Source organism: Geospiza fortis, unplaced genomic scaffold (genome assembly GCF_000277835.1).
Source record: "Geospiza fortis unplaced genomic scaffold, GeoFor_1.0 scaffold130, whole genome shotgun sequence".
NCBI classification, from domain to species: domain Eukaryota; kingdom Metazoa; phylum Chordata; class Aves; order Passeriformes; family Thraupidae; genus Geospiza; species Geospiza fortis.
In genome coordinates, this window is record NW_005054300.1 from 9,600,547 (window position 1) to 9,613,051 (window position 12,505).

General features: G+C 37.2%; 1 protein-coding gene across 2 annotated transcripts in view; it reads left to right on the forward strand.

Moving 5' to 3' along the window:
- The first annotated feature begins 6 nt into the window (after positions 1-6).
- Positions 7-12,505, forward strand: part of ERCC6 (ERCC excision repair 6, chromatin remodeling factor) — a 43,830-nt gene continuing 31,331 nt past the window's right edge. Inside the window, exons 1-5 of one of the 2 annotated variants that reach the window (XM_031062718.1) lie at positions 7-58; positions 817-1,250; positions 3,653-3,773; positions 5,728-5,836; positions 7,487-8,204. In XM_031062718.1, the coding sequence (XP_030918578.1) occupies positions 820-1,250; positions 3,653-3,773; positions 5,728-5,836; positions 7,487-8,204 (1,379 nt within the window). In that variant the 5' untranslated portion in view covers positions 7-58; positions 817-819. Of the gene's footprint in view, positions 59-750; positions 1,251-3,652; positions 3,774-5,727; positions 5,837-7,486; positions 8,205-12,505 lie in introns of those variants that run through there. The other variant, XM_005416474.3, reaches the window with a different exon arrangement.

The following is a 12,505-nucleotide window of genomic DNA, read 5'->3' on the forward strand; positions in this document are numbered from 1 at the left end:
GAGCCCCGCGCCTGCCCGTCCCGGCCGCGCTTTGTCCAGCGCTCGCTCGCACACAGAGGTGGGTGAAGCACCGCCTCTGCCCCAGCCCCGCTTGGTTCACCGCGGCCGGGCGGGCCGGGCGTGGTGCGGTACCTGCTGCCTGGAAGCAGGACCTGCTGCCTGAATGCAGGACCAGGCTCTGTGCGGGCGTGTTCCCCGCGGGTGGGGGGAAACCGTGAGGTGGGACTGAGATCCATGGGCTGCCGTGCTAGGAGAGGGTGCTGAACCATACCAGCTCTAGGCGTGCCTTAGTAAGTCAGTCCAGCATTGATTTCCTGAGAAATAAGGTGCTTTGTGCTCCACTTTAAAGTTTGAATTGTTAACCTAAACTTATGGACTGCTACACTCACAATGGCAAGTCTTAACCTGTTTCCAAAAGTTGTATTTTTAGGGTTTGGGTATATTAAGTTGTATATGTTTTTGTTATGTCACAGTCTTCTGGAGCATGACCGTTTACACACAAGACTGAGTTCACTCTCTGAAGTAGTAATTTTTACACGTTGTCTTATTTGTCTTCATATCAGTGTCTTCCAGAAGGGTTAAATGTAGTTGTCTATGAGGTTTTGGTCACTCTTTTGGTTGTGAAAGTTGGTGTGGAGATGCCTCTGCAGGGAGGACTGGTGGAGAAGTAGACTACCAGATGTTTTGAAACAAGAATTTATTATAAACATGTTTATTGGTTTGCTTACTTTTTGGGGGGGCACAGTCTTCATGAGGAGCTTTGTACGTGTGGATGTTCTTATGATAATGTCCTTCTTCTTTGTTGCCTTTGAGCAGAGGATGCCAGCACACAAGAGTCACCCCCCGGACAGTATCCAAGAGCCAGAGTCTGCCACTACTTCAAGCAATGATTGCCTGAATAATGATGAGGACTTGGGAGCTGAACAGGAAAATGGCATTTGTGACAATGGTGTGGGTAACAGTACCGGAGTTCCCAGCTCTGACTGCCAGGCTTCCACTTCCATGGCTGTTCCTTTGGAGGTGCCCAGAAGAGGGCATCCCCTTTTACAGATCAACAGGCAGCAGATTCAGTCTGTCTCATGTAGTGCACATGCTGCTGAGCTCAAAGATTTAGGAGTTGATGTCTATGACCAGGATGTCTTGGAGCAAGGAGTTCTTCAGCAAGTAGATAATGCAATTAATGAAGCGACTAAAGCAGCAAAAATAGCTAATGCATCAAAAGAGTATGAGTCAGTACTGGAGGATTTGAGGTAAATTGTGTTTTTTCTTTCTGTTTTTTTCGGCTACTGACAATCTAATGAGACTTGGTGTCTCCTGTTTTTAAAATCTTAAAGAGGAAAAGATGTTTTTAAAGTGCTTGATCACACGTACTCTTTGGAGTCACGTTTAAAAATGAAGAAAATATTTTTCACATTAGACAATGCTTCATTGCTCTTATTTGACTAATCTAGTCATGCATCAAGACAGCAGGGTAGAGTGCACCTCCTTTTTCTGCTTTGTCTCCTACCTCACCAAGATGCATCTGTTTTCTGGGCAGTGGAGAATGGCATTATACTCTGTTATTCAAAGTTACAGTCAGAAGAAGTGTCACTTCCTCAATTCTGTATGGTTTGTGGGGTCATCTACTTTGAGTTATGTTCCTTCTGTAACTTGGATGACTCCATCTCATGAACGTCCTAGAGCCAAAACAGCCTTATCACAAATGTTTGTAAGAAGTGCTTAATGATACCTTAAAGGAATCAAATGTTTAGCAAACATTGATACTATTGACAGTAGAAGACTTTGAGGAGTAGGACCCAGTGATCTTTCAAATTTTGATCTCCCTTTCTGTTTCTAGTCTCATTGTAGAGTTACCATGTGAACTATTGCAGGCAAATCATTCTTCCTGAGTGTTTCACTGTATTGCATGAATGGTAATTTTTTAGGGCTCAAGAGTGCTTAAGTCTCAATTATATGTACTTCATTAATTTTCTAGCTTGGGTGTGGAGATGTGAAGTTAAATAAGTTTGCAGCACTGAAATCTAATTTCAAGTGTTGTGGAGCCGAAGAACATAATGAGTAAGGTGTTACTGAGAGAAAGAATGGAGCAGCATAATCATTACCATTAAAGTATGTGATTATTGAAAGAGTGACACACAACGCTGTTAATTAGTTTATGTTTTCCCATTTTTCTTTCAGAAGCATCCTATGGTTTTTCTTATCCCTCTATTTTCACCTTTCCCTCGAAGTCGTAAAACAAGATTTACATGAGGGAATGCAAATGGTTTATGCAGATTTGCTGAGTCTTGTCTGCATAAAATGTAATGTGAGAATATGAAAGTTGAATTTTGATAAAATTAACAGGTGTAGCTGACTTTGAGCGGAGGGACTAACAAAACTGACATGAGTAAAGAGTAATATAATTGCTTAAAATCCTGCAGCAGAGTGAATGCATGACTAGAGAAAAAATCAGGCAAGAAGTGTTTTTTGAGTAGTTGGCACAGAGTTCATGGTAGAAGCCAGATTATTCTATAATATACACAAAAATTTAAGCAGAAAAATGAGAATAAAATATTTGAAGTTAAATCCTGTGTAAATTACAAAGTCCTGTTAATTAAAGTTTTGTGGAAGAAAAGTGCCGGGAGACTCCAGGGTCAGGGAAGCAAGAGCCAAAATTAGGAGATGTGCAGGAGGATGGTGTACTGCAAGCAGCACAACTGGAGAGTGAGAAAGAAAGGGAATGGTTCAAAAATGTTAAAAGAGAATGGAGAAGTGAGGATGGAAGTAATTGCTGGTAGAATATATCTCCTAGGAAGGATAACAGTGGTAGAATTCAGATTAGAGCTGGAAGTAAACATGGCCTAAAAATTTCCTCCCTGGCAGCGGAGGAGACTTCCTTACTGCTTTCCTTTGCATCCAGAGGGAATAACAGCTGCTTTGCAGGTCTTGTGATCAGTTGTCTTTGACTTCTTTCATAATGCCTTGAGATTCTCATTTGTGTATCCTTACAAAGTATTCTGATATATGAATTAACAAACCTAGGTTTCTTGCTTTTGATGGTGGGACACTTCCTTCTTCCTTGCAAATGAACTCAACAGCAGAAACATTAGGTTGTAGCATGTAGTTCTACTTGAATTTCATATTTTATATGGAAACATGAAAAATGAGAGTGCATGGGTAGAAGTTTAATGTTGATGTGCTCTTAATTCTTTGAACCAGTCTGTCTCATGAAATTGCATTTTTGTCTTGTAATCTACTTTTTGCATGAAAGGTAAAAAATATAGGTTTCCTTATATAATGGCATCAAACCATTAAAACTATTTCAATTTTTGGGTTGTTTTGTTTACCTTGAATAATGAAAATAACCACTCTTGCTTGTCAGCATCACACTTGTAACTTTTGAATACTAAATACTACAGTGGTTGTCAGTTCACATTCTTCTGCAATTTGACTATTGCCAAAATTTAGTTTAAAAATATTTTATGATGTACAACTTTAAGTGTTAGTCTTTCCAGTGTTGTTTAAATATATTATGCTTATTCAGAACCTTGCCTTTACACCTTTTTAAGTCTTATGTTAAATCTCCTGGAATTTTTAAATTGTCAGAATCGAGAGTCTGATTTTTTTCTTTCTAGAATTTACCAATTCATTGCAATCTTATTATTTTTTTCAGATCATGTACAACATCTCTGAGACATATAAATAAAATTATTGAGGAACTTTCACCTCAAGCTGCTGACAACAAAAATATTAACAGAAAACTAGATTCTGTAAAACGGCAAAAATATAACAAGGTAATTGGATTACAGTAATTTCCTGTTAACAATACTGAGTTTGTACTTTGTCTTAAGGTTTGGCTTTTGTTATATAATTCTTAATTACATAGTTCAGAGTCAGTCTAGAATTGCTGCTCCTTTCCTTTGAGATGATTTCATACTAATTTAAAGAATTTAAGGTGCTGAAGTTTTTTTAATCTGAGTTTTGGAATAAGATATAAAACTGAAGTTCCAGTCTTCCAGTTCAGAAGATTGATTTGCATTAATTTAATTAAAACCCTCATAGTAATATTTAGAGAATTGACCAAGCCTTGTTAGGGCATGATTCAGTAGTTTAACTAAATCTCAGGTCTCATGGTTATTCCTTCCCTGTGTTCTTTTCCTTAACCCTCTTTCATTACCTGTATCTTGTCAGTACACATAGTTTCTCTCTGTGAGCCCCTTTAACTCATTGCTTTGTCAGAAACTGCTGCAGCTTTTTTCTGGCAGAGCAGAGAGTTAAGGGAGTTCTAAAGCAATCTGGCTGGCATCAGGGTAATGTAGGCAATAGACCTTTACAGCTGTGAATAGGAAAGAGATTTGAAAAAAGAAACTTCTACTACTCAGGAGTGTAGCACCTTGATCAGCTCATTGTCTGCTGGAAGTTCACCCTAATACTTTCTCTAATGATAAACCTGACTGTGAAACTTACTGTCCTTTGCCCTCAGAAGGCCAGTCTTAGGTCATTTGCCACTGACTCACTCACTTGCAGTTTTTTAACCTTGATAATTTCAGAAACCTGGATAATACACTGCTTTTAATTTAGCCAATTAAGAAAGTGATGAGACAGTACAGAGCAGTGGCAAAGGACTAGGAAAAAGCAGCTGGAAATAGTAGGAAGAAATGCATTAAACCAGACTTACTGTTAAAGAATGATCACTATTCTGCATGTTTTGATACTGCTTGAAGAGATTTGCACACGTGTTAGTTGCAGGGGAAGTTCAGACCTCCTTGCAAGTTTGTTGTTAACCATCTTTGAAGTGAAAGAAAAGAATCTTTTGAAAATCTTAAGCCATAAAAGTGGTCCTAATAACCTGAATTTTGCAATGGATTTGGTTTTTACTGAAGTATGTGCCTTTCTAGGTAAAGCATGCTTCCAAAGCATGGAGTTACAAATGTGAAGGTTACATTGTCTGTATCTTTGTTTTACTGGTCGGAATGTTTTGTTTCATAAAGGAAAGTTAGCAACATCAAGGAGCCATACCATCACAACTAGTTACACTGTTGAGGATGTTACAATCAGAAAAAAGGTGTAACAGAGGAATTATTAACTAAGAATGATTTTCATAGCAGTAATAAACTATATTCCTTACATAATCTGTAACATTGATCTTTTGAAGTCATTTCACTTTTTATTTTTTGCTGTTAAATTAACCATGACCACTCCTGAACTAATCATGTACAAAAGCCTATCAGGATGTTGGACTGATTTACCATTTCAGTTCCTTTGTAAAAAAAATTCCAAAACTTCTGGGATGATGAATAAATCTTAGTAAATCCTACAGCTCTTATATGTGGCTTGGTAGTTGTGAACTCAGTCTTGCAATCATGAGCAAATCTCTTGGTGTTCTCTGCATCTCAGCAGTCGGCTTTGATGGGCTTCCTTCGCTGGAATCAACACATAAAATGGCCTTATGAAATGTACATAAAAATGCAGTGTGCACATGAATTTTGTGTGTGTAAACAGCCTGATCTTACTATACACATATGGTAAGATAATCATACACCCAAAATTGTGTCTTCTCTGGGTTGGAGCCCTGCGGTATTTTGGTGACACTTTTTTTACACTTTTATTCTCACATGTGATACTGTAAATATTTGAGTGTGAGATTCTGCTTGAAACTAGTGCAAATATATTGATTTAAGTGTTGTTTAAAAGGTTAGCAAATTTATAAAGTAGACTAAAAATTAAATTACTTAATTCTTGTTGAAGGAGCAACAGCTGAAGAAGATAAAAGCAAAACAAAAACGTCTTCAAGGAATACTTGGTTTAACAGACTTTGCTGATGAAGCAAATGAGATTGAATATGAGGAAGATGAAGGTATGTGTAGGAAAAGGCTGAAAGATCTGTTCTACTTTGTAATGCCTTTTTTCTGTTTGAAGCTATTTTGTAAGATTTTTGCCAGAAAGTATATAAATTTCAGTGGTTGGCATTCAAAGAGAGTTAAGAACACTTATTCTGTACACCTGCAGATTTGTAAATCTTGGCATATTCATGTGGGAAGTTTTAAAAAATGGATGTTAATCTGTGTTCAGCTGTGTAGGGATGACTGAGGCACATTAGAGTATTGGGCTTAATAAATTGGAAATCCTGACATTTTTTTTCACAGCTAATTTGATAAAGATGACTAACATCATGATTGAATTACATTTTATATGCTGGATGCTATCAATCAGCATTAACAAAATTGGTTTTTCTTTCTGTTGGGAAGTATCACTAGAAATGGAAGAGGGAAGTGCTCTTCTTCTCAGGCTGCAGTGTGATTTTTAAAATTAAAAGTAAGTTTTCTTCCAGAATATATGTTGCCTCAGTGTTTTGCTAGGTGTTCTTTCTCCTTGCTCTCTGCAAGATAAGCTTGGCCACAGTCAATAACCTGCCATATTCTGCAGGGCAAGTTTGGGTCCCATTTGTGTCTGCGCATCACCTGTGGGTTATATTATTATTTGCAGAGGTGAAAAAACTCTTTGTGCTGTTTGACTCTTGCACATGTGTCTGGAGTAGATTCCCATCTTGTACAGCTCATGCTTCTCTCCTGATTGAACAACACTTAAAGGAGTCAAAGCCTCAGTTAACTTTTCTCAGTAGAAAAGCATATTAAATCATATTTTCTTTGGAGGGCTCATGCAGCAAAACTCAGGCACCCAGTGTTATGAAATGTAACTAAGAAGTGAGCGGAGCCCAACAGAAGAAATGGAGCAGTTCCAATAGGAAGAGGTGGAGATGGAGGGGTTTTCATGCCTGGTGCACTGTCATTACTGATTAAACATATGATAGATACAGTGCTTTAAAGTGGGACATTTAAAGCTGTACTGGCAATCCTCATAGACTTATTTTTAAATTCTGGGTCCTTGTACTAGATTTCAGGGCAGAATTCCCCTTCAGCTTCCTGAATTCGAGAGCTTTTCTTTTTCTTTGGTTTCAAACAGCAGTTACAGTCTGTGTATAGTAAGTGTACCTAAAAGTGCTCTTTTATGGCAGAGTGCTGTGCAGCCAATCTGACTTTAAAAGTCATCATCTTCATATTAGTATTGTAGGCTAGGGAGACAGGTTTTGGGTTTTTCGGTTTCATTTTATTGTTTGTTGTTTTCTCGTTGGGTTTTTTTGAAGCATATGGTAGGACAATCTGTGTCTTGTGACATTTTTGTTGTGATGTGGTAATCAAAGTGTCAAATTTCAAGCTTTTGAATAGGACTGAAAAATCAATAATAAAATTGAAATGGGCAGTGTTGCTGCAGATGGGGACACAGTGGTTTCTTGTTCTGAACATGGTGACATATTGACAGTTGACAACATAGGTGATACATCAGAGTTCATGTATCATCGGGAATTGTAATTTTATGGTAGTTCTTGCTGCTGTGCATGGTTTCAGAAATATTTGCATTTTGATAGTACATGTAACACCCTTGCTCCTGTGTTTTAGCTACACAGAAGGTGTTAAAGGCATACTGTATGTTCTGACTTTTGTTGCAGAACCTGGTCCATCATCCCTTGGCAGTATGCTTATGCCTGCTCAGGAAACAGAGTGGGCAGAGCTCATCCGAACTGGTCAGATGACTCCATTTGGAACTAAAATACCTCAGAAGCCAGAGAGGAAGGCACGACAGTTAAGGCTAAATGAAACATCTGATTTTGAGAAGTACTTAGCAGACCAGGCTAAATTGTCATCTGAAAGAAAGAAGTTATCCCGTCACAAAGGAGCAAAGAAGAAAGCACAAGACAAAAATGTTCAGTGTGTGGCTCCTGCAGCTGGCACAAAGGAGAAAAGTGGTAAAGCCCTCTCAAAAACAGATAAGCGTTTAAAAAAACACTTGAGAGAGCTTCAGAAGCATGCCCTTCAGATTCATTCCAAGGCCAGGATTCCAAAGGAACAGAAATATCTTGAGGCCAAGAAGTGCAGGTATGAACAAGAGGATGATAGTGGGGAGTCTGAGTATGTACCTGATGAGGAGCTCTTTGATCCAGAAGCAGCAGAAGAGGAAGAAGAGCAGGCATCTTCTCTTACTGAGAATGATTCTGATTATGAACTTAAGAGTTTATCAAGAAAGAGGGTCAAGAAGGGTTTTAAAGAAGCTGAAAATGATGCTGACTATGTTCCAAGCTCTGAGGAAGAGGAGCATACACCAGGGAAGCACAAAGTGAGACGATGGAGAGATGATGGAGATGTGGACTATTATAAACAGAGACTAAGGTTAGTCCTAGACATTTTTATTAATAATAATAAATTAGTATGTTGAACATGCAAAGGACAATAGCTATAATAGACTGCTAGGGAGTGTGTTGAAGTAAGGGAAATGAGGTGAATCCTTCCAGAAGGATTCAAACATGGGGCTTAATTAAATTAACTTTGCTGTTGAACTTTTCTTGTTGTTATAGGTCCTTATTTGTGGATCACCTGTGCTTTATCACTACATCAACCACTGTGATTTATGAAATTTGTATAACCTATGTGTTGGTGATCCACAGGCATGTTGTTTCTTTTCTAGTATAAGGGTTGAGCTTCATATAATAAACTTTAGCTTGTTGATGGCATGTGTACTTTTAATTAAGTACCTTTACTCAATATCCTTCAGGTAGTTACATAGAAAGTCATGGAACATGAAAACAGCTTCTTTAGAGTGAGAGGAAGAACATGTATTAGAACAGTCAGTGAAGAGTGGTTGATGTAGTGATAAAGCCTAGCATAGGAACTTGATTAATGCTTGGGAAGCTCAAATTTTACACTTCTGTGGAAATACAAAGTCTTATGCATTTAAATGGTACTCTGTCAGAGAATATCAAGAAGTAGAGGTATAAGCACCATCTCCCCTGTGGTGAGAGCCTGGGTTGCTGTGGAGGAAGAGGTATCTTCTGGTAGCAGAAGTGCTCTCAGTTGGAGAAAATCTCATGTAGGAAGAGCCCAACTTCACTTTCACATCCCAAGTTATAAAGGCAGATTAGGAACTGATATAATGCAATACATTTGCAAACCCAGGATGTTGCTTTTCAAAAGTAAGGCATAGTTTATCGCTCTTGAATAGAAATTCTGGCAAGAGGCTAATCTGAACAATGTCCAAAGGGTCAAAAAATATATTTTCTATGGGATGCATTAACAAATCTAACTGTTCTTAATTGGTAAAATATTTACTGGTTTATTGAATAAAACTGTATTCTTCACATTTAAAGTAGACCAATATTAAATCATTTTTAATTCAGTGTTTTCATCAAGAGTAATTTATTTTGATTGAAAGTTTTAATATGACTCACAGTTTAAATTCATTCAAAAACGTTTTTTAATAACATTAAGATTGTGACAATTTATCCTTAGCAAAGTCATATCATAGGCTGCATTTCTTTTGGTTACTGAAGTTACAATAAAAGCCTAAATGAATTTTAGAAATATCAATAACTGTAATTGCTACCAAAACACTACATCTCTTAAAAATTTCATAGCTACAGTTATTGTGGCTGTTAAGCTGCAGCTGTCCACATTGATGTTTTTATGCTGACACCCCCAGGTAATCTTCATTATGGGAAATGCCATGAGAAAATAAAATGTAGTGAATTAAGAAACATATTAAGAATGCTATAGAAATGCTGTCATTTGCTTACATTTATATCTTGTTTCATGTCAGTTTTACTTCTGAATTCAAACAAATGGGTGAGATTATGGTATATTTTACCCGTGAGAGAGGCAGAGGAAAGTCCTTCAGGATTACTTTATTCTTCTGAACATCTAGTCTTGTGCTTGGCAATGAATTCAGTCCTACACTCTTAGAGACTGAAAATGAGTTTCCTTAACATTAAAACTTTTCAGAGATGGGACTTCAAGAGACTGGTCTGTGTCAAGGGGAAACTACATTGATGTTGTTAAAGCAGGATAATTAGCTAACTGCATGACTGCAGAGCATCTCTAGAACAAGAGACTGTTGTCAGAATGGGAGCTGTTGTCTGTAGGAAATGTCAGGCAGGAGAGCAGCCTGTCCTTCTAAAGACTGCTTCCAGAGGTTGGCCTAGTCACTCAAAGCAAGGTGTGAGCAATGGAACATGAAAAAGTAAAATTTAGCTATGCAGAGTCAGCTTAGGCTATCAGAAATTTCAGGGCTTTTTTCCCTTGTGTGGGTCTTGCCTTTCTCTAGTTACTGGAGCCACGTTTCTGTGTAGCCATGCAGATGAACAAAATCTTCTCTTCTGAAAGGTCTATGCCTAAGGTGAATTCATAGCTTGCTAGAATAGTGGACAGTACCAGGGAACATCAGGTTTATGGAGAGTAAGGGAAATAGGATACTGTCATGTATCTATAGGCAATTCAAATATTCACTGAAAATTAGTGTGTTGTTGTTCCCAGCTATCCACACTGGCTATTACCAGCTGAACCTAGAGGCTTAGGTAGTCGTTCTCTAGGATGGTACTGGAATGTCTCAGAGACTTGATCTGCATCAACAGGTATATTGAGAGATCAAAACCTGTTCCCTCCTGCCCAGTGGAATGCTCAGATGTCGTGGTTAAACCCCAGCCAGCAGCCAGGCCCCACACAGGGGAGTCAGTCAATTTATTTGAAGACTATGGAAAGAATGAAAATGAACCTGTTTTTTAACTTCTTTTACCAAGAAGCACAAAACAATAGTAAAATAGTAACCTTGAATGTCTATTAAATGTGTAGGAAGTAAAACTTTTTTGGTTTTTTTTTCTCAACAAGAAAACTGCTACTTTTTTTTGTATTATTCTCAAGCTTTGCAGATATGGAAACTGTAAAGTATCAAGATTTTGTTAATATTACTTCAAGTTTTCCTTTACATATATTAAAATGCCAAGCATAAGTATAAAGTAAATTTTTTCTGCTTATATGTAGTTAATGCATTACATTATTGACATCAGGATGGTGTCAGTATAAGGTAATAGCTTGGAGTCAAAATAAACCTTAGCAGTCTGAAGTACATTCTTCCCTTACCAGTTGTCAGTATGTATCTGCCTGCTGCTTCAAGGGAGGAATTACAAGTCATATTGTGGGAGATCAGTACTGTATCTCTGTTTTCTTGTGTATTCTGTATAGTTTGTTAAGTACAGTTGTTTGACTTCTATTGCTGTCAAGTGCACAGAGGCAAGGCTGGGAAAGCTGCTTCTTTTCTTGTCTCTCAAGTGATATCCAGGCAATTGAGTAGCAGGAAGCTTTGACTGTTGGTACACAAAGCAGTTGATTCATAAAGAAAACAATTGTTTTAAATTAAATTGGTTTTCATAGATCAGTTTTCATGTGCTAGCTTTCTTTGATGTATCTGAGTTACTGAATCTCTTTGTGTTTCAAAGTTCTAGGTTAAAAAATGGTTAAATATTACCTTTCCTGAAAGATACTTTCTTAAAGCATTCTTAATGCTCTTTAAAGTGACAAAGCCAGGACACAAATGAAGATATATTTTCTCTCACTCACTGAGTACACCTTTCATTCTAAACTCAAGTGTGTACTTGTCTACATCAGTCTAAATTTACTTATGGAGGCTTGTGGTACTAACTGCATGTATTTCATCTGTTAGGACATACCAATTAAATCCACCCATATAGACCATAAAAAGTTAGATCAAAAAAGCAATACTGAATGCGTCAATTTAGCAAATTAGAATAATCTGTAAGGGATTCTTAGCTGTATAAAATAGAAAACACATTGTGCTTCACAAATGCAAACTATATTAAATAGTCAGCTTGGTTCCTGACTGCATTTAAAAAAAAAAAAGTTAAATTGTGCTCATTACTGTTTTGGGTGCAGAATTTCTTTCTAGGGTATTGCAATAAGTGTGAAATGGGTTTAGTATCTGAATACATTCCTATATTAAGAAGAAATTTAATTGTATGATATATGGCTTTCATACTTCACTTTCAGGGATAAAATTACATTTATGTCAGTGACAATGGACAATATAAGACAGATTTCTTAAAGGTTATGCTTCTCTCTTTTAAAGAGACTTTGGTAATACAGTAAAACCTGTATTTTCTAATTGTTTAAACATACTAATGACGTTGAGCTGATGTGTGTAAGGAATATATTGACCAAATGAGCAGTAAGTTGCTGTGTATTTAAGTCAAAGATGAAGACCACTATTTCTCCCTCCAAACTCTGACTTCCAGGGAAAGGTACAAGACCAGATTAGCCAACAAACTGACGTGGTCTTGGAAGTAGTGTTTGTCCTCCTATTGCTTCAGCCATTTAGATATTTACACTTTTCTACATAAAATAGTGATATTTCAATGTAGAATATCTTAATGGTGTGTGTTACATTAAGTTCACAGCTTTTCAGAAACTGAATAGCTTCTTCAGACTCTGAAAGTTGTTTGTGATAACAAGTTGCTGTTATTTCTTTAAACTGGTAATTGATGGCTAAAAACCTCTAGGTATTTGGAAGAGATGTAGTACTTCAGTGAAGTAACAGAGAATTGTTTTTCAGGAAAATGAAGTACAGGGTTTATATAGTTCAAATTCTATATATTATCCATGTATAATTTTAGGAGAAATCCCAATGT